We start from the raw sequence: 23,055 nt of genomic DNA on the forward strand, positions 1-23,055 counted from the left end.
TTTGGATATGCAAACTTAATCATACGAAGCAATATTTTTGCCTGAATGTAATGAAAGGATTGCCTGTACTACTGAAGCATAGACTTACTCTGGGAGAGAGCGAGAGAGAGCCATGCTTGGCTTTGGTTTTTGTCAATCTTATTTTAGCACAACCTTTCTTCAAAAGTGGGGTTTGAAATTGTCTGAGACATTAGCAGGAGGTTGACCCCACAGCCTTGAGAAATAATCTGAACATATTACTGATGTCAGTGTCATTTGCCCAGGAAAAAGACACCCTTTGGAAAGGTTTTACATTTCTATGAAAAGATCTTAGGAATTTTGTACGTTCAGGCTAGCTTGGTCCAAAATGAGTATCTGAAACACTTCCCTCTCAACCATGTTTTTCCCTTATTTTGAAATCCTTCTTAGGCTTCAGTTCTTCAGCAAAACCTGTCCTGATCTACTCCCCCTTTCCTTGTCTATATTTCTTCTGCCAACTGCTTCTACCTTAACATATCTTTAATTCTTACTTGGCAGTCTCTCTGCTTTCCTTTCCCGCATATTATGTTTGGCTTGTATGGATAACAACAAACCTCCTGATATAGTGCTGCATCATTCTTCCATATATGTCTTGCTAGATAGTAGTGTTCATTTATGAAATGATGCATTCCTCCAAAACTTACTGGCATGGGGGCATCTTTCCTACATTTGCTTCTTTAGGTCTTCTGATCTCAACTGCAGCTCCTCTGGAGATATGTCTTCGAACAAAAAAAATCCTGAGTATGAACTCATGAAAGCCAAGGCACCAGGCATTTTGGCTGAGATGGCACACATGCTTGTCACGTGGCGGAAAATGGGCTTCCATGTACCACGAGGGGTCAAGAATGTCTTTGAGTTTACATGGGAAGAACTCTCAGTGTCTTTGCCAAGGAAATCTTTCAGTGGTATATATTGTCCCATTGTCAAATTCTCTCGCTCTGAAGACATCTCCATTTCCTCCACTGCTCCCTCAAGAGCTCAAAGGTCTGGTGTCACAGTATTGGGGATAAAGCCAACCTATGTGACCCCATCACATGACAGTCAACAACAGATGCTCTTCAAATTCCAGCAACGGTCTGTACATTTGCTGTCTGAACTCCTGAAGATGAAGATGAAGATAATGATTGATGCAGTGGCTGGTAAGAAGTTTAGGATGTAATCTCAGGGGAGATATAATCTCAGGGGAAAATCTGTGGAGGTCTGAACTAAAATTGGGAGTGGGGAAAAGCAGCCTTTCCAGTTCAACATTTGAGGTGCAGCTCAAAAAAAAAAAGGAAAAAGAAAAGAATCATGCATGAGTAGTAGGGCTTCTTAGTCAAAAGAAATGAGGGTGTGGGACTTGGAACCACCACACTGTGTATCTGTAAGAAAAGGGAAGGCATTGCTTCGTGCTGCTTTGTTCTCCCCACATTGTCCCCTGACATTCATAATAATAGCAATGTGATAATGGAAGCCTTTCCCTTACTTCAAATTGGCTTTGTGGACTAGATGTTATTTACAATATTATACCCACAAAACACTATCTGTTTAGCTAAGATCACCCCACTAAGATGATGAAGCTGATGATGACCCTGTGAGGCATAACCTGTGAAGCAGGGTAGACTTTACCTTCTGTGTAGTTAGTCACTCATGTCATCTACATATGGTACAGCAATTTGAACAATACTGGAGAACCTCTTCAATAGTTCTGAATAGAGATATTCGAACGAGAAACCCCAACTCCTCCTTCTGGGCTCCAATCACAGCCACTCCAGACTGTTCTTTTGTGAGACTTTTCGGTCTCTGGGTTCTCCCTGAGGGTGTACCCACATGCAACTCATAAAACCAGACATAGGCGTAAACAAAACAGTTTATTGATTAAAAGAGTGTTGCTGAGTAGACATGGGCACGAACCGCATTACGAACTTCAAAAACCCACAAAATTGGCGATTGCGATCCGGCAGATCGTGATTGTCCTCAGCCAACGAACCAGCGTCCGGAAGAAGGGCCAGGCTCAGTGGGCACCTTGGCTGAGGGCTCAGTATTATTACCAGTTCCTGATCTGGTGGTCAGGCATCTTGGTGTGCTGGATTAGGGCTCTAGCCTCAGCCTCTGGTTTCAGGGCTGCTGCCAGGCCCTGGGGCCAAGCTCAGTGGGCACCGCGGTGGAGGGCACACAGAGTCATCTCCTTTCCTGTCCTCCTTAATTCTAGTTTGGTGGCTCAATGAGTCTTCCTCTTGTGTTGGCGCCAAGGGTGGTTGTGGAGTGAAGTGCAATGGCAGTCCTCCTGGTTCAGTTGTGGAAAGCAGTATTGGGTGTGGCTTGGGGGCAGCAGAGAGTCCTCCCGCTCCCCCCGATTCACCTGTGGGGGCTGTGGAGGAGGCCAAAGAGGTCTTTCTGCAGGGGGGGGGGGGAGAATATCTCTCAACATTTTGAGGAGGAGGTGGGCGATGGATCCCTGGAGGAATGGTATGTGTGTCATGAAGTATCCCTCCCACCCCCATCCCGAACTCTTGGTGGTGTCCCCGCCTGCAGTCCACCCCTCACCCCATCGTCTGTGTCCAGCCCTGCAGCGCAGCCTGTAACTGTTCATCCTCCTTCCCCTGGGACAGTTAGCGGTCCACGTTTCAACGCCTCTATATGGAGGCACTTCTGGGCCCTTCCTGATGACCCCTGTGTGGTGTGGTGCCGTGTGTGTGATGTTCTGGTGCGCAGGGGCAAAAACCTGAAGCACCTGTCTTCGACGGCCCTGACTTGGCACCTGAAGAAGCATCACCCGAGCCTGTCTCCCTCCTCACCCAGTGAAACATCCATTGGGGAGGGGAGAAAGGGGGCAACCAGCTCTTCTGAGCGGGGGTCAGTGGGAGAGTCACTTTGCCCGGAGGGTGACACTGGTGGGACCAGAGCGCTCAGGCAGGCTGCACTCATGGAGGTTGTCCCCTTGGGGTCTGGGACAGTGCCACTTAGAATCTCGAGGCTGATGGCTCAGGAGGCGGGCCTTCATGTCTGGGCAGAGACGATTGCCCTACATGGCTTGCCCTTATCCAGCGTGGACTGCATGGGCTTCCGCCGGCTACTAAAACATTTCGCCCCTTGGTTCTCCATGCCGTCGCCACGCACCCTTAACTGTCGAGTCCTGTGGGTATCTCAAATGAGGGCTGGCATGTTTGGGTCAGGTTTAGCCAGGTTCAGTCCCACTGCTAACAGGCTTCTGAGACCTTGATAGGCCTTCCTGGCACAGCCAGATCATCATGACACCTCCTTTCTGTGAAGGAAGGAAAATGGGTGATGCTGGAGGCAGCCTCTTTTGGGCACTTGCGCAGCAGCTCAGGAACTGTTTCACATATAGTTAAGCCGCATGGTGCCGCTATCCATCGCAAATGCTGAGCCCTCTGAGCAGGGGGGAATGGGTCCCTCGACTCATGTCCTTCCCGCAAAGGCAGGAAGGTGGCCGATGTCAGCTGCTGCTGCTGCTGCTGTCCTGTTTCTGTCTCCCCCTCTCAGGATCCACTCTGACCCATCCAAGCAATGTCTCCTGTCCTGCCCATCCCCTACTTTCCACAAAGGCAGGACGGTGGGTCATGTCATCCGCTGCTTCACGAGGGACTATCCTGTTACTACTCATTCCTTGGTTACGCAGCTTGGTTGCGATTGCGCAGCCAATTGTATTGTATAGGGATACAGTCAGTTGCACAGCGTGATGGCTTCCCTGTCAACGGGACTGAGTGGACCCCTGTCAGTTGGGTGGGAATGTGTCCCGCAACTCCCATCCTTTCTGGCAAGGCAGGAAGGTGGGTACTGTCAGCTGCTGCCACACCGTTCCTCAGTGGAACCCTCGGGTGAGGACCCACGGTTGCCGGGGGATCTTGCCACTCCCCCAACACATGTCGGACAGAACAAGACAGAGAGACAAATAGAAAGATGTGTTGAAAAACAAAAACAAAACCATTGGAAAAAGATGGACACACGAGTATACATATAGATGAAGATAGAGAAAGGAATGTAGAAAACAATATAGTTTTAGAAAGAGAAAAAAAAACAGCTAGAGATAGAAAGAAATAATAAAGGGCAGATATATACGTAGAAAGAGATAGATTCAGATAAATAGTGGTGGAATCACATAGGAAGAAACAGAGAGAGAGAGACAGTTGCAAATAGACAGTGAGAGGGAGATACAGAAAAATAGATAGAAAGGGGCACACAGATGTCAACCGATGTAGAACTAGAAACAGAATGCGAATGCAACAAAGAGATATAGAATTAAACAGAACACAACACATCCATGGAGAAAAGGATTGAAAATCAAAAACAGAGAAAGAGACAAACGTTTCAAAATGTATAAGTAGAATGAACAATACCATAGAATGTATGTACATTTATTAGAGAATGTCTGTTAACAGTGAGAGAGTGGTATATATTGGGAGAACTGAATGTAGAAAACGATAGAGATTGAAATAGAAAGAGAGGGGACATCACCCTCCTTCCGGCCTGCGCCGGGAATACCAATGCGCTCCATTTTGGCCTGGCGGTTGCAGGGGTATCTTCCCACTTACCCCCCACATGACAGATCCTCTCCCTCCCATCCTTTCCGGCAAGGCAGGAAGGTGGCTACTGTTGGCTGCTGCCGCACTGTTCCTCAGGATCCCCGGCTGTTGGGGGATCTTCCCACTCCCCCTCCAAATAGAAAGAAATAGGAAGGGACAGATATACATAGAAAGATATAGATTCAGATAGATAGTGGTGGAAACACATAGGAAGAAACAGAGAGAGATAGAAAGTAGCGAATAGACAGTGAGAGGGAGAAACAGAGAAACAGATAGAAAGGGGTACACAGAAGTCAACCGTTCTAGAAGTAGAAATAGAATGCAAATGCATCAAGGAGATATAGAATCGAACAGAACACCACACATCCATGGAGAAAAGGATTGAAAATCAAAAACAGAGAAAGAGACAAACATTACAGAATGTATAAGTATAATGAAAAATACACTAGAATGTATGTACATATATTAGAGAATGTATGTTAACTGTTAGAGAATGGTATATGGTTGGAGAACTGTATGTAGAAACAGAGATTGAAATAGAGAGGGGACATCACCCGCCCTCTGGCCCTTACAGGGAATAAACGCGTGCTCCTGTGAGGTGAGGCGGTTGCAGGGGGATCTTCCTCCTCCCCCTCCTCATGATGACATGTTCTCTCCCTCCCATCCTTTCCAGCAAGGCAGGAAGGTGGGTACTGTCGGCTGCTGTCGAAATTTTCCTCAGTGGGACTCTTGGGTGAGGACCCGTGGTTGCTGAGGGATCTTCCCCCTCTCCCTCCTCATGATGACATGTCCTCTCCCTTCCAACATTTCTGGCAAGGCAGGAAGGTGGGTACTGTCAGCTGCTGTCGAAATTTTCCTCCATGGGACCCTCGGGTGAGGACCCACGGTGGCTGGGGGATCAGGCCCCGTCCGAATGACATATCCTCTCCTTCCCACGCCGGGAATACCAGCGCACTCCTCTTTGGCCTGGTGGGCAGGCACATGGGGAGTGCCGCCAGCGAGCAGCCAGACCCCCCACCCCCTGAGGGGAGGTGGCTCGTTGCTGCCTCCCTGTGCCCACCAGGCCCGGCAGCCACCGGCATCAACCACGTTCCTGCCCTTGCTGGGAATACCAGTGCACTCCTCTTTTGCTTGGTGGGCGGACACATGGGGGTGCTGCTGGTGAACGGCCAGACCCCCCACCCCCTGAAGGGAGGTGGCTCGTTGCTGCCTCCCTGTGCCCACCAGGCCCGGCAGCCACCGGCATCAACCACGTTCCTGCCCTTGCTGGGAATACCAGTGCACTCCTCTTTTGCTTGGTGGGCGGACACATGGGGGGTGCTGCTGGTGAACGGCCAGATCCCCCGCCCCCTGAGGGGAGGTGGCTCATTGCTGCCTCCCCGTGCCCACCAGGCCCAGCAGCTGCCGGCAATCTTGCACTGGGAATACCAGCGTGTTCCTCTTTGGCCTGGCGGGCGGGCACATGGGGGGTGCTGCCAGCAAGCAGCCAGACCCCCTGCCCCCTAAAGGGGAGGTGTCTCATTGCTGTCTCCCCGTGGCTGCCAGGCCCAGCTGCCGCCATCATCACCCACCTTCTGTACACTGGGCCAACATCAACCGGTGGCTCTAATTGTATCGAGTAGGAGTTTCCTGTGGGCCTTGGATTGGAGAGGGTATAACTCTAAGATCCCTTTTGCAATCTTGTCCTAACTTGGGTGATGGCTGTAGGAGAGCTTGCAAAACACTCCCCAGGAATATGGGCTCTCTAAGTGCAACGGGGGCCGTTCTGCGCCCCACAAACTGCGAACCAGTTCAGCAACAGAAAATGTTTGTTGCGGTTTGTGAGCTTAGGATCATCATCGGCACCGAACCATGAACCACAGAGTTGTTACATTTTTTTGGTTCTTGCCCATGTCTATTGCTGAGCATAAAGCACTTGAATTCAGGCAACAGACAAAAAACAAATAACCTCTCTGTCATTAGCTGAAATCTAAAACTTACGAAGCTTGCTTGTATCTCTGAATAGTTCTCTTAGCTGGTTGTTTCTCACTGGTTCATTTAGCATAGGAATCCTTTTCCATGCCAGACTGCCCAAGGCATGCTGAAGTGCGAGGAGCTGGCAGCTTCTCTCTTACATGAGAGTATAAGAATGATAATTAGAGAAGAAAACTGGGTGAACTGCGAAGCTATCTTTTTAGCACCTCAGCAATCACTCTATCAACCAAGAGCCAATATGGAAGCTAGAGCTCCAGACACACTATTTGGAACAGGCTGCTGTGGATTGTGGGAGTGCTCCCATGCTTCACAGTGGCCCAATTTGGGCCCGAACTGGCCCGGAATGGGTCACTGTGGCACGCAGGAGCACTCCCACACTCCACAGCAGCCTGTTCTAAATAGTGTGTCAGGCACTCTAGCTTCCTTATTCATTTAAAACATTTGTTACCCTGCCTTTCCACCAAGAATCTCAGGGTACCATTAAATCTTCACAACAACCCTGTGAAATAGCTTAGGCTAAGAGAGAATGATTGGCCCAACATCACACAGAAAGTTTCATGAGAGAATGAGGATCTGAGCCTGCTTGCGGGGCGGGCAGGCTATAAATGTAATCAATCAATCAACCTGGCCCTCTGCAATTTCTTAGTTTTGAAGGTTGGTATGATTCTGCCTTTCAGCAAAGATTCTGGGGTGTGTATAGAATAAAATTTGAATCACATAGCACATTAAAGACTAACAGACTTTTCTGGGATCAGTTTTGTGAGTTAAAGCTCACTTCAACTGTGTATGTATATGAGAGACAGATAGATTTAGATGGGGATAGTTTAATTGGGTAGCCGTGTTGGTCTGCATTAGAACAGCAGGATTTGAGTCCAGTGGCACCTTAGAGACTAAGATTTTCAGAGTGTAAGTTTTTGAGAGTCAAAACTCCCTTCTTCAGACACAGGGAGGAATGGAAAAAGGAGTTCTGACTCTCAAAAGCTTAATGAAAGGGAATTTATTTCAAAGTACTCTGCTTTCTAATTTAATTCCCCTTTCAGCCAGCACCCTCAATTAATTAAGACACCAAACAGTGATTTATAAAGAGATATGAGCTTTATTTGCCAAGGAAACCCAGATGCATATCCTTTCTAGAATATATGCATAAAGATCAGTTACATCACAGGACCTTATATCCTCTTATTGCTAATTGTTTACAGAATAAAAGATCAAGAGGGTTAATACAAACAATTCATCAGAATTACATTTTCCAGGATACATGGCACCCAACAGCCTGATTGACAAGCCAGTAAGATCTCACTGTAATGTAAACATCTTAAATGCTTGGAGTTATGAGTAAGAGACTTCTCTAGGAAACTGTTCTTTCAAGGTTAAAACTTAGTAGTGAAGTGAAAGCAAAAGAAATTGTTTATAATTAAAAGGAATTTTCTCACCTCACTGTAAGACTGGGCTGACCTGCAATTTAATCTCTCAAATGTGAGGGAAAGAGTCTGCCTACGAAGGAAAATTTTGCCTCCTATGTGGGTGTTTAGCTTCAATAATGCTCACATAGGATTTTAGGAGAGGAGTCCTCAGAAAAATCCCTTAACACTCTGAAAATCTTGTTGGTCTCTAAGGTGCAACTAGACTCAAATCCATTTAGATGGGGAATGCCTACATCTCCATAGTAGAACGTATGCTTTGCATACAAAAAGTTCTACATTCAGTCACTGCCCCTGGTATCCTTAGTCAAAAAAAAAATTCAATGTGCAAGGTAGAAAAGAGGTCTTGGAAATCTGCTGCCAGACAAAGCACACAATTCTGCATCTGTTGGCTCAATGATCTGACTCTGTACAAGGCAGCTTTAAGTGTTCAAAGATGTTATTCAGAGCAGTGGAAAACCTTGCCTGCAGTATAGAAATTAACTTTCTTAACCTTCCTTCCTAAAAACAACAAAGTTTCTAACCCTTATGGTTATGCAATTTGTGTAACCTTAGAAACCAAAGGAAATTTCACTATTTTAAATAATTCATGCTGACAAATAACTCATAATTGACAAATATGTTCTGCCCTACTGAATATACAAATATGCTTCTTAATAGTACTGGAATTGTTCATTTCTAATCTCTCTCTCTTCCCAGGACCTAGTGCAGAAGAGATTGCAAGGCGTTTTCTGGAAGGTGGTCAACAGCTAAGCCCTAAAAACCAGGAAGAGGCTGCTGATTTCATGACCAAAGAGCCCAAGAAGAAGGGTATGGGGAGTAAGAGTATCTCTGTGTGTCTGAATTCTTGATAATAGTATCCCCCTGCTTTTTTATACGGAGGCCCACTCTCCAGATTAAACTGAGTATTGCTGCTGGAAATGCTTTCATTCCTGGAGAATGTCCATGTATTGACAAAGTGAGTGAATGTAGTACGACGAAATCCTCATTTGCTATATCCGATCAATTTGTCAGCTGCTAATATCTCCCTTCCCCCACCTTACCATCCTCTTGTCCATGCAGTGAAGATCCATAATCTGTTGTGGGTAGAACTCACATCATGAATAATTTTTGTACAGTGGCTAGGAAACAAGGAAGTATTGAAACTGCTGCTATTTAGCAGGATCAATAAATTCTTTATTGGATTCCCTGAAAAGTTAAAAACTCTATATATTTAGGAAAATAGTGATGCGGTTTCATGACTATAAGAAGTGGTCTGCTGGATCAGACTACTGGTCCATCTAATCTAGCATCCTATTGCACACAGTGGCCTGCCACTTGCCCTGAAGAGTCAGCAAAGAGGGCACCGAGGCCTTCTTCCATGTTAGAACTGGTATTGAGAGGTCCACCGCCTCTGGATATGCAGGGTCCCTTCAATCACCTTGACTAGTAGCCATTGATGACCCATTTTCCGTGAATCTGTCTAGTTCCAGTTTAAAGCCATGCTCTGTATCTATATCTGAGTTGGAGTTCCAGCAACCGCCCATGCATCACTAAGAAGATTTGAAGATTTAGTAGGCTCTTGGCTCCCTCTTCTGGCCACAACAATGTTGGTTGAAACTTTGGAATGTTTCTGCCATGCTGTTATTGGCCTACTTCCTCTGAGGAATGTTGTGGGCATATTGTTATTAAAAACAATTTTCACTGTTTGACCACAGAATACATTTAGACAGAAGCTGTGGGTTGGAGCCTGTGGAGAATTTCCAAAGATGGAAAGGGGGGGGGGTGATTTCCACAGATGCCCCCTCATGCTATTGCTGGGAATCCCTGATCCCCCAAGAACAGCACTGGGGGGAGCATTTAGGGCTGCAGCTGGAGAAGAAGGTGAAAAATTTGCACTCCATAGACAACTCACCAGTGGACTGGAACCATGGAAAGTGAAACTTCCTTCAAGCCATTTTCAACTCTCTTTAAAAGTTTTGTCTTCAGCTTCTTCGAATTATGTGTCCGATGGTTCTTCCTTCTGGCCTCAGTGATGGATGTAGCTGGGAGGTGAAGGAAGGCATCTAGGCATGATGAACCAGCCAAGGGGCCCTTTTGTGCTTTAATGGCAGTTTTGCCAGAAGCTTATTTTTCCAGTGCTAAACTAATAAAAGCTGTTAACGCCTTCTTTAACTTTAACTTTAACTTTAACTTTAACTTTAACTTTTATACCGCCCATCTCCCGAAGGACTCAGGGCGGTGTACAGCCAAAATAAAACATACAAATATAAAACAGTAAGAATATAAAATATAAACATGTTAGATAATTTAACTCAGAAAGGAACAACTCAATTAAAACACATTTAGGCCAGCCCCGCTTGTTGGAATAATAACGTCTTAAGGGCACGGCGAAAGGTGTGTAGGTCAGGGACCATACGTATCTCCGGGGGCAATTCATTCCAGAGGGCAGGTGCCCTGACAGAGAAGGCTCTCCCCCTGGGGGTCACCAGCTGACATTGTTTGACCGACGGCACCCTGAGGAGGCCCTCTCTGTGGGAGCGTACCGGCCTGTGGGAGGCTATTGGTAGCAGCAGGCAGTCTCGTAAATACCTAGGCCCTAAGCCATGGAACGCTCTAAAGATGGTAACCAGCACCTTGAAGCACACCCGGAAGACCACCGGAAGCCAGTGTAGCTCGCGCAGGAGAGGTGTTACATGGGCGCGCCGTGTCGCTCCCATAATCGCCCGCACGGCCGCATTCTGAACTAATTGTAGCCTCCGGGTGGTCCTCAAGGGGAGCCCCATGTAGAGAGCGTTACAGTAGTCCAGACGGGAGGAAACAAGGGCATGGGTGACCGTGTGCAAGGCGTCCCGATCCAGAAAGGGATGCAACTGGTGAACCAGGCGAACCTGATAAAAAGCCCCCCTGGCCATGGTCGACACATGATCTTCTAATGACAGCCGCGCATCCAGGAGGACACCCAAGTTGCAAGCCCTCTCTGGCTTTCAGGGCTTTGCAATTCACGTCACACTTTTCAAAAAACTTTGAGCAGGTGTAGTAACGATGCAATGTTGGAACCCATTCCCCCCATTTGCTGATTGGGCTGTCCCGTGCCCTCTGGAGAGGCAATTGGTGGCGGAATTCTGGGGGGAAACATGTACTTTTCCTGCTTGTTCCACTCTCATTTTTTAAAATGCCATGCCAGGAAAAGGTTAAAATGCTGCTGCTTCATCTCCCAGCAGCTTCCCTGCCACTTTGTTTTGCAAGTGATGCTACACAAGAGAGTGTGCACATACCCTTGAGGGAGGAGGGGAAAAGCAGCCATTTAACCTTTTCCTGGCTTTTAAAACCAGCAAGGAATAAGCAGCAACATTAGGAATTGTTCCTGGCTTTGAAAAAAAAATAAGAGTGTGCGTACATACCTGGGAGGAAGGAAGCCAATTGAGAAGCAGCCTTATAACCTTTACCTTGCTTTACTGATAAAGATGACAAGAAAGAATTTCAGAGAGCTGAGGAAGTTGGGAGTTGTTGCTGGTAGACAGACCAATCAGCTCCTGGGGAAAAGGAGAGGGGGCGAAGAGAAGCAGAAGGGCAGAATAGAGTTCGCACTGACATTAATCGGGCCAAATGCGACTCAGCAGTGGCTTCAAGATAACATCGTGGTATGTCTGCAGGGGGGAAAAATCGAGGATACTGCGGACAAACATCGGTAATGTGTCCCATGACTACCTTGCAAGTGGGAAACTCCAGCAAACATGGGAAGCAGAACAGATACTGAAACTCTTTAAAGTCCCAATGCAAAAAGGACCTATATCACTTTTGGGGTTTCACCTGAAGTGATGTCATGGCGCACATGACATCACACCCTATGTCTCTGCTCCCATACTTCCCTCCGGTTGCCAGGCATGGCAGAAACTCCAGGCATAGCCTGGCAACCCTAGGACTGCACTGTTAGTTCCCAGAGACCACCTTGTTTATCATCCTCTATAGCTGTGATATTGTTACATCTGGGAATGAGCAGTTTTCCTTCACATAACGTGAATACTCTCAGTGTTGGGTATTTTAACAGGGTTTCTATTTGTTCAGGCAAGAAGCAGGCAGTCTCCAAACGGTATAACACAGCAATTACCAGAAAAATAAAAGGAAAAGAAAACAATTGTAGAGGCTAGAATGTGCATCCCATAATTGTTCCGTTAGTTAACCTTTTCATGAGATTTTACTACAGATATCTATAAGGCAATTCACTTTCTGGTCCCTGTAGCCCTCATTTTAAAAGTAATTTGAATTGTAAAACAATGTTTAACTCCCAATTTCTACTTTATTGCAGGTGGGCGTGGTATGGTCCCAATAGTGCCAGCTATTCCTATTACTTCTACCACACAGTTGATCCAGCAAGCATCGTATTCCTGTCTCTGTTTCTCATTGGCGCTGAAAGAGAGCAAGCAGGGCAAGCCTCCAGGTAAATACCGTGCCTCGAAAATTATAGGACAGAAAAGACTCCCCACAAAGCTGATTACAGTTGTGGCATCTTTTCAGGGCTGGGTAGAAGGAAGAAGGGAAATATTACCACCAAGGTAAAAAAAAAAAAGAAGCACATATTTAAGGACAAATTGCAAATGGACGTTTATTTTAAGGACAATTGTTGTGATTCTTTTAAAAATACCTCTTACTAACCATAATCACTGGATTTTTAAGTGTTTAACATTATCAGACATACCTTTTTTTAAAAGTTGTTCCTTGTCCACAGATGCACCATGAAACTAGTACAGTGCAGTGGTTAGAGCATTGGACTAGGATTTGGGGGACCCAGTTTTTATTTTCTTCCAGTTCCCTCTTCCCTCTCATGTCATTCCTCACAGCCTCCTATCCTTGAGATAGAATCAGAAGTTGTGGAGATTAGTGGACTACAGCTGGGGGGTGCTACTGGAAAGTTCCATTCCACTGTGCGAAAATTCAGTCTGGATCTGAACCTTAATCTCGACCTTAATCTGTGCCCATTATCTAAATCAGTAGAACGTCTCTACGAAGGGTTTTTCTGTGTGGTAGATTATGTGCCAGGCGTGGTTCTGAGTGAACATAAGGGATGAGGGGGTGCCAAAGTGTGTAATAGGCTGTGATTAATTCTTTAGCTCTGAAATACAATTCCAGAAAAGGTCATCCCACTTTTGAATTGCAAACTGGGTCATGGATTTCCAGTATTGGGCTATAATCAAACAAGCTACAAGGCATAAAAGTACGATGAAGGTTTATGAACCGAGGCTTTGTGCTCATCCATAAAGCTACTCAAAAGGGCTATTTGAGGGTCAAGAGTTAAATTTTATTTTGTGATTCTGTTTCACTGAAGGTCTACAATTTTGTTGCAGCCCTGCATCTTATCCCTACACTTGAAAGACCTTTATATCCGTTGCTAAGTCAGGAGGTCTTTTAAATGTGATAGAGTTTTAGAGGCATGAGAAGCCACCAGAGCAATAGTTTCAAAGTATTTGCCTAATTGAAGAAGAAAGACACCACACTGCTTTCCATATCGTACCCCAGGCCTCTATAATGGAACAAGTGTTTGAATCTATGCTGTTTAATCACCATTTATCCTACCCTTCCTCCAAGGAGTGTAGAGCGGAAACAGATCCCACCCCCTTGATCGATGCAGTTTTCAGCCCCGCAGTGCCAGTTCTTTAAATACGTTGAGTGCATTCCTCATTGTTAAGTATTTGAAAAAATAAAATAAATTTGACAATACTAAAAATACATGGAAAAATCTGCAAATAAATAGCTGGTCTGCAGAATACAACGGTAATAAGAAATATATTAGATTGAACGGTGCAATGTGTTTGATTTCTATAATATGAATCTTCCCCCCCCCCCATCCCTTCTATTCTGTATTCCCTATTTCTAGTAAAAATAAAAAAAAACTTTATTAAAAAAGAAAGAAAGAAAAAAATAAATTTAGGAAAGACTGACATCTGTTATAGAAGTTAGGGTGTTGGGGTAGGATATGGGAGACTCAGGATCGAATCCCCACTCTGCCGTGGAAGCTTGTTGGCTGACCCTGGGACAGTCATGTACTCTTAGCCTCAGCTACCTCTCAGGGCTGTTGTGAGGATAAAAGAGAGAAGAATGATGTAAGCTACTTTGTATGACCACTAGTATAAATGAAATAAAATAAATCGTTACTGCTGCACTTCTACCCATCAACATTAGATTATGTAGCTTTAGGCCTCTGTACACCTACTATACCCTTGCACTTATGCTGAGCTTCTGGAGATGAGAAACTTTTTATAGGGATACTGATATCTATTTTTTTAAAATGTTGTTTGCAGAAGACAGCCCTGATGTGTGATGTGTTAAAACAAAACAAATTTGATCATTCACAGTTAATTCCTCAACCCCATACTGGATCCTTGCTAATACTACGTCTTTGTAAACTTATATTCATTTACCCCATGACATTGTTAATGGAAATGTTCTTGACACCGTATGGAAATGCCTGCCCTTGTCCTTGCCACTGATTGTACTAATCTCACACTATGTAATCCGCCTTGAGTCTCAGTGAGAAAGGCGGACTATAAATAAATAAATAAATAAATAAATAAATAAATAAATAAATAAATAAATAAATAAATAAATAAATAAATAAATAAAATTCTGACAACTTTACCCTAACTGTCCACACTATTGAGCTGCACAGGACAGTTAATATAAAAGCAAGCAATAATAGCAGCAAGAACAACATGCTCTCTCTTATTATTAGAGAGACCTTTTATCAGTCCATCATTTGAAATCGCTTTGGCCAAGGGATCAATCAAAATGGCAAGTTGAAGAATAATGGCCTTGCCATACCCCTAAATAGAGGGCACTGCATGATGGCTCTGCTGGGCTATACTGAAGAGTCTTCTGCTCATAATCTCATAGATGTCTGCTTGGGATGGACTCAGCCTGATCCTTTTAAATGCAGTTAGTGTAGGATGGAACTTATCCTGCCAGCCAAGGTTGCTGTGAGCATGACGGGGCCAGTGATGTTCTGGATGCATGGGGGTCATTGCCTGGTTTTGGCATGAAAAGTAATCTGGCTTGACTCCATGTGACTGAGATACAGACCCCTGTCCATTACACTATTAAGCAATTTTTTTAAAGATGTGAAGCTATAGTGTCCCACAAATGTTTATAAAATTCAGTAGAAAACTAATCTAATCTTGATTTATGGTTTTTAAAAACTGGGAAACAGCATGTTTAATGTTTTCCATGGGTATTTCTTGGTTCAGGAGCTGTTGAAAATCCTCTTATGGCGCTTGACCGTCCTTCTCGTCAAGGTAAGTATTGATATTATTCTCAACGGGCTGGTGGGATGTGCTTGTTCATAAAAAAGTAACAGATGGTTGATTGGCATCTTCTGTGTTCATCTTTACATGCCTAGCTAATCATTCAGAATTTTTTAATTACCAAATTCATAATAGATTTCATTTAGATAAGTCGCTGCTTCATAAATTTTGCCTCTTTCTTTACAAATCCAACCCCAGTCTTTGGCTGCATGCTTTCTGTCTTTCATAGTGCTGTTAAAGCTTGTATGCCTCTGTTCCAAATGGCTGGTTTCCTTCAACAGCTTTTCCTTGGCAGCCTCATTTTGCTGTTTTGTTCACAGAGACCACTAATCAAAATATCTCATTTGTGGCATCCCAGAGGATAGCCTGGAGCACATCAGGGCATGCTATTAGCCTACAGTATTGTTGTATCTTCAGCTATTAGTTTGTCTGAGATGGATAGATTTCTTTAGTAGAAGCTTAGGAAAAAGTCTCTAGGAGAAAGAGGAGAGTTGTGAAACAAATAGTTGTAAAGTAGCCAGGCAGGATCATGGTCACATAGACCTGGATAAACGCATCTTTTAACCCAAGACCATTGGTGACCACACTTCATAATCCATATGAAAACCAATTCCGGTGTAGGTGGTGCTGCAGGTAGTAGAATTAGTAATTTCTCACCCCTGGATGAGTCATAGTTCACCAGGCCATGTCGCCTCACCCGTTAGTTTGTCATCCTCCAGGTAGGGCCTGGAGATCTCCTGAAATTCCAACTAATCTCCAGACTAAAGAGGTTAAACTACGGAGGATGATCTCTATGGGCATTATATCCTACGGAAGTCCCTCCCCTCCCCAAACCCTGCCCTGCTTAGGCTCCACCTCCAAATTTCCAGGAATATTCCAACCCAGAGTTGGCAACCTTACTCACCAGACATGGGCCGATTCCAGATGACTAACCTTAAGTCGCTTCATGCCGCCCTCTTCCGGATCGCGACGGGGAAAATGCGAAATATCGCGTTTCCTCGCGCGAGTTTTGCGCGTCGTCGCACAAAACTCGCGCGAGGAAACGCGATATTTCGCATTTTCCCCATCGCGATCCGGAAGAGGGCGGCATGAAGCGACTTAAGGTTAGTCATCTGGAATCGGCCCTGGTAAGGTTAATGTGTCTCTTATATTCTAAAAGCCATATTTGCTAAAACTACTCTATGTACAAGAATTTTTTTATAGAGGGGTGGATGACTTTAGGTTAGGAAAGTATCAGAAATTATATTAATGTCTCCTCCCAGGGTAATTTGGGTTAGGCTGTCATTAAAAGAATTTGATTTGAGTTAAGTGAGTTATATATAAATTGTTACATTATGTTATATTTGTATTGACAGGTAGCCAACTTGTATGAGAGATGTAAATAATAATTACAGAGTGGATCCTCCCCTTCTCTTGTTCCCAAGGCTAGTCCAAGGATATTTGGTGCCTGAGGATTCAAAGCTGCTGCTTGTCCTCCTTGCCACCTCGTGTCTCAGAGCGGCAGGAACTGATCCTGCCTTTCTCTCCATCCAACACCTCAGGGTGGCAGGAAGCCATTGCCCCATACTGCAAGAAGGGAGAACAGGCTCCTAGTGGCCTGCTCACTGGCGTTAGGAGTACCTTCTAGGTCTGTTGTGAGTAGGTGGGTGGGGTGGTGACAGGGCTGGAAGGCACCCCTTCCCCTCTGGTGCCCCAGGCAATCGCCTAGGTGTGCCTAGCAGTTAGGCCAGACCTGGTGTTTCCAGTGGTTTGACAGGAAATGTCACAAGAGGCAATGGGCACCTGATCTTCTTCAAAGATTTACAGAGTTACTGGGAAAGCTGCTTTCTTTAATCTTTGTTTCCAAATATATTTTTGCAGGTAAACGTAAAATCAGTCAAGATACAAGCTTTTATGATGAAAGACTTGATCCATGTCCCCAAGCCAGGGAGAAGCTCCGAGAAATTTGTCGACGTATGTAAGCATCCCCAAAGATTTAAGAATAGAGCACATATCTTCATATCTAATGACAGGCCAATTTCAGAGGGTCTTAATACACTGAAAGTGACCAATGCTGTAAGTAAGTTTGAGGCTTATGTTGCAAGGTGAAAAGGAGAAAAAAGTCCTGCCCCTTTAATAAAGGTTAAATGGTTAGAAATGGACAGTTGAAGCTTTCTATGACATGGGGTTAAATATTGTCACCTGATAATTCTTTGCAAATCAAATTGATATTTGAGGGATATCTATAAGTTTATAAGTTGGCTACCCTATTTGTGGCTGAGATTTGAACCGGGGACTTCCCAATGCACATTCTTAGACAATCTGTATCAGTTCTCCCTTGTGAATGTACGTGTCTGATTGGTTATAAGCCCGTAAAACAATACAGACCACCCTGAGAGCACTTTCTGTAAATGGTATTAATAGTAATATATACATACCAATTGAAGCTGTGACCCTCTTCCCACATAAATATCCCTGACAGAAGATGCTATGATGTCTGTTTCTTCTAGAGAGGTGGAGAAGGCTGCTTACAAAGCAAAAGGCTATACAAGGCCCCTAATGCTGAGACACTATCCAACTCTCACCAAAACACCATCTATGTCTTCGAAAGGTTTGGTCCCAGAACCTAAGCCGCGCACAAAGGCAAAGAAGTTCCACTATTCCTTTCCTGATGGAACATCATTTATCTTGTATCCTTTGTCTTGGAAGAACAAAAAGAGTTGGATTGTTGCCAAATTTGCAGAAAACGTTGAAGCTGCTTACTGTTGGCAGAGTTTAGGGCATGTAATTAGCTAATACTCATTTGATATACTTCTGTGTGGGATCCAGCTACAAAATTCAGCAATTTAGCTCTCTGCAGACATTTATGAGTTGGATGAATCAAAATCTCAGATGGCATCAATAAGTACCTCTGGTAGTGGGATCCAGCCATATACTCTGTAGTTTGTGTGTGTGTGTGATAGTTAAAAGTCTGTGGCATGTTTTATAGAAGTTTCAGAATACAAACAACTGGGGCAGTTCCAGCTCAGATTTTACATGTGCCTGCTATGGCATAGTAGTTAAACTTGGACCTTGTAAACTTAGATTTAAATCCTCATTAACTTACCTGGGGCCATGCGCTTGCTCTCAGCTTAACCCATTGCACAGTTGTGGCTGTGGGGATAAAATGGAGGAAAGGAGAGTCGTATCTACTGCCTTTAAATGTGCGAGATGCACATTATCACTCATGAATACATGAATCTGCCTTATTCTGAATCAGAACATGGGTCCATCAAGTTCAGTATTGTCTGGCAGCAGCTCTCAGGCAGAGGTTTTCACACCACCTACCACCAGATCCTTTTAACTGGAGATGCCGGGGACTGAACCTGGGACCTTCTGCATTATCATGCACATCTCTACCACTGAGATATGGCCCCTCCCTAATAGGCTTACAATTTCCCACTTACAATTTCTGCAGATGGAAGGATTTCCATCCAGGGAAAAACTATTTCCCAGCCTCCTCCTTCTGTTGCAGCCCTAAATGACCCCACAATGCTGCTCCTGGGCGATGTAGAACCCCAGGAATAGCTTAAGACTGGATGTGGCCCATTACCCATGCGAGATTCCAGTAGATCTAATGGGATATTCCTGTTTGTTCTTAGGGTTGCCAACTCCCTGTTAGGAAATTCTTGGAGATTTGGAGGGTGTATCTTGGGGAGGGCAGGATTTGCCAACTTCAGGGGTAAGGGAGGGACTTCAGGGGGGTATAATGCCAAAGAGTCCTCCCTCCAAAGCAGCCACTTTCTCCAGGGGAACTGATCCCTGTAGTGTGGAGATCAGCTGTGATTCTGGGTGATCTCCAGGCCCTACCTGGAGGTTGGCAATCCTATTTGCACCAACATTGTTTTATTAAAACACTTCTACTTGCTTGCTTCTTTGCATCCTACCATTTCTCTGAAATATCTTACATGCATCAGCCATTGCATCAGAAATGGGAAGAATCCTGGATGTGGCCGTTTTCTTCTGAGACCTGTACAGAGGAGTCTCTGAGGTTCAGGACAGAATGTGGAGTAAAGAGTGTGGAAGCTTTCATCGTTAGGAGCAGCACAATTTAGTACAATAGTGAAATCAGACAGTGTGGGACAATAGTTAGAGCAATGGTACTCTGTGGCTTGTGGAGAGCCACATTTGCAAATACCACAAATCACAAGAGCCACATGAATATTGTATACTCCATGTGGCACTATACTGAACACACACACACAATAATATAAGATATAACCATATTAAATGTAAAATATAACTTTTAAAATTACTAGAGGACGTCTGAGCAAGGTATTGAGAACATGTCTCTCCCCTCACCACTGTGGCACCTCAGCTGGCCCTTGGGAAGGGTTTATAAGTCAGACTTAGGAGAGAAGACATTTTGCAAACTTTCAAGTTCTCCAGAACTCTTTTTTTTTTAAAGATTTTTATTTTTTTTTATTAACTACATTGACTAACAATACAAAGGGAGAGAAGGGGGGCAGGGGAAGGAAAGAAAAAAACAGCAACATATAACAACACTACACTACACATAATGCTTTCCCTTCATACTGCCATTATTAAAAAATTAAAACTTTGTATGATATTGATGGAGTGGCTGACTTTGCAAAATACAAATTACAATCCAAATTAAGTCTTCCTCCCCCCCCCCCGGGCCTCGGACGCAATTCTCTCTGAGCAACTGCAGCCGCAGTGCTCGTTCCCTCCCCCGCCTTCAGACTTCGCCTTTTCTTCTTGCTTGGTGTCTTGCTGAAATTCTTGATTTTTGTCCTCAAAATCCCTTAATTGATCTTCTGATATTATCTTGTAAGCTTGATCTTTGTAACTGAACCAAATACCTTCCGGAAATAGCCATTTATACTTTATTCCACGTTCCCTCAAAAGAGCTGCGAGCTTTTTATACTTAAATCTTCTTTTCCGAACTAAAAATGGGACGTCCTTCAGTATCTTGACTTTATTACCCAGAAAATCCAGATCCGCATTATATGAGTTGTATAGGATAGTGTCTCGGATCCTTTTAGATGAAAACTCAATTATGATCTCGCGAGGCAGCTGACGCTTCGTTGCATATTTTGAAGAAGCCCGACGGACTTCCAAAATGGCGCTTTTTACCTCTTCTTTAGTTGCCCTCACGGGTGTCACCAATAGTTCCGAGGCCAGACCCCATAAATCCTCATTTTCCTCCTCTTTCACGTTCTGGAGGCGCAAAATTGTCTGTGTTCGTTCCACTTGTAGCCCGATGAGCTGGTTCTCCACCAGCTTTAACTCTTTATTCGTTGCCCTCACGAGTGACGCATTTTCCCGGGCAGACTTCTCTTCCCCCCCCGCTGCTTCCTTGATGGTTTTCACTTCACTCTCAATTAAGCCCACCCTTTGATCTGTTTCATTCAGCTTGTCAACAAAGGGCTTTATGGCTTCGATAACCGACCTTTTCACCAAGTCTTCGAGCGACTCTCCTTTCGCCTGCAGGGCAGCCGAAATTGACTTGCCCAAAGCGGGACTCTGCTTTTTCACTGCCATTTTAGGGGGGGGGGACCACCAACCAAATTCTGAAACTCAGCGAGGAGGAAGAACGAGCCTTCTTAGCTTCAGATCCCACCACTCCTTCGCGTGCGCTTGTAATAACAGAAGGGATTCGCTTACTTACAGGCTTCCACCTAGTTCTGCTCTTTGCCGTTTTCCATGGCCCGGAAGCACTCAAGGTACCGCACACGTCTGCCGGCCTCCATAGGGACAAACGGGCAATTTACCCCCCGCATCGATTTCAGGGGGCTCTTCCCACCGCGTTCCGGACCCTGTCTCCCTCACTGGGAGTCCTGGGGGCTAATCTTCACAGATCAGCCGCCCGGTCAGGCTGCTCAGGCGCTTCCTCCCGGACCTGTGGAGAGGAACGTCTGACATGGCCGAGAAAACGAAACCGAATCAAGTTCTCCAGAACTCTTTATTTGGCTGAATGATAAAAAATAAATGCATCTCTATGTTAAAAATTCCCTTCAAACTGAACTCCAGTTCTGCAGGAGACAAGATGGTTAGAACCTCTCCTCTGCTAAGTTTTCTGCTTGCAAGAGCATTACCTTGTCCGCTTGCCTGATACATAGAACAGGTGTCACAGTGGTGCTCAGAAGAATCACAGGTGGCTTCTGAGCCACTGAGTGGGTGCCACTGGGTTAGAATATCAGATTAGGATCCAAGAGACCTATTTCAAATCCCCAGACTGCTATGAAACACACTGTGAGATCTTGGGATAGTCACTCTCTCATACTCTAACCTATCTCACAGTGGAGATAGATCAAGATGGGTAGCTGTGTTAGTCTTTCTGTAGCAGTAGAAAAGAGTAAGAGTCCGGTAGCACTTAGTCTTAGGGCCATGCTACAAGTGACGAATGACACAGGTTGGACACTTGTCAGCTTCCCTCAAGTTTTGATGGGAAATGTAGGCAGTTTGGCGGAATGTTGGACAACTGACAGTTGAAAAGTCCATTGGACAGCAGTCAGAGAGCCAAGCTGTAAGACCAGAATGCCTACATTTCCCAGCAAAACTTGAGGGAAGCTGACAGGTGTCCAACCTGTGTCATTCGTCACTTGTAGCTTGGCCCTCAGTCGAAATTTGTGGTAGGGTATGAACTTTCGTGAGTCACAGCTCGCTTCTACCTCACAGTGCTGTGGTGAGGATATAATGGAGAAGGGGAGAGAGAACACCTCCTCAGAGGAAGAGCAGGATAAAAATGTAATATTTGGTGTCCTTTCTTTATTTTATTTATATTCGATTTATATTCCGCCCTCCCCGCATGAGCAGGCTCAGGGCCTTGAACTCCAGCTTTGCAGCCTAAACCACTCCCATTGTTAACAGCATAGAACTGAACCTTCAGAATCACTTTCTCTGTTCCTCCCCCCCCCATTTCCCTTGACAACCACTTGGCTGTGGTTCATTTGGAGTTGTTTCACAGAAGCACATGCTCCGTTTGATCTTCCCACTGAACTGGGAATTAAGAATGAAAGGCTCTTAGTGCAAGATTTCCTCTTACTTTGGCAGTTCAAATGACTCCATTTATCAGTCTCTGCTTTCTAACACGGCGTGTTAAGCACAAAGACCGCCTTTCAGAGGCCTTTACATCCCCTCTTTCTAGCTCATCACTTTGGCTAATAGATTCATTTGCCGCCATGGTGCTTATAAAGTTGTCAGGGAAATGACCCCTTAGATGTGGCTGCTTCACAGACAGAGCCACCCTTCACTCCATCACACAGTCTTTATTCAGTTGCCTTGAATGAAGCTTCACTGCTAGCACTGTGGCAATGATCAGCACACAAAATGAAACTGGCGACAACAAGCAGTGGGATGATTGCAGAAGGAAGATATGTGTTTTTGCTGGTTCCTTGCATATGGAAAGCTAACATGACTTAGAGAAGGTTCGGACAACAGCTCCTTGCCTTTGTGTTAGTTTTCCAGATGCAAGAGATTTTCAAACAGCTGATCCTCTAAAACACAACTTTTTAGGTGGGTATTTGACTATAGGTAGAGTTTAATGGGCTGAGATGACTTCTTTGGATGTTGATGTTGAAACTGAAATGTTTTATTCTTGTGACTGAAGTTTATTAGATTGTAAAATTTCCTTGAGCCCCAACTTGGTGAACATGTGGTGTCTAAATGTTTAAAGAAATACAATGAACAGTGCATTATCCTAACACTGGAGTCTCTACATGCTAGTCTTCCAGGCCAGAAAATGCAGACTTCTGGAGAGGACCTAGAATGCTTGTGTCTTGCAGTTTATCCCATGTAATCATCACTCTCATGTTATGCTGACAGACTGTGACTAGCAAGAACACTTCTATATATACTAAC

The 23,055-nt window shown here is 44.8% G+C and overlaps 1 protein-coding gene across 1 annotated transcript in view; it reads left to right on the forward strand.

Moving 5' to 3' along the window:
* The first annotated feature begins 733 nt into the window (after positions 1 to 733).
* Positions 734 to 23,055, forward strand: part of C4H3orf20 (chromosome 4 C3orf20 homolog) — a 113,137-nt gene continuing 90,815 nt past the window's right edge. The window contains exons 1-5 of the mRNA XM_054976399.1: positions 734 to 1,157; positions 8,636 to 8,746; positions 12,225 to 12,365; positions 17,074 to 17,170; positions 17,703 to 17,882. Coding sequence (XP_054832374.1) covers positions 734 to 1,157; positions 8,636 to 8,746; positions 12,225 to 12,365; positions 17,074 to 17,170; positions 17,703 to 17,882 — 953 coding nt within the window. The remainder of the gene's footprint in view (positions 1,158 to 8,635; positions 8,747 to 12,224; positions 12,366 to 17,073; positions 17,171 to 17,702; positions 17,883 to 23,055) is intronic.

The sequence above is a fragment of the Eublepharis macularius genome, chromosome 4, assembly GCF_028583425.1.
Source record: "Eublepharis macularius isolate TG4126 chromosome 4, MPM_Emac_v1.0, whole genome shotgun sequence".
Taxonomy (NCBI): domain Eukaryota; kingdom Metazoa; phylum Chordata; class Lepidosauria; order Squamata; family Eublepharidae; genus Eublepharis; species Eublepharis macularius.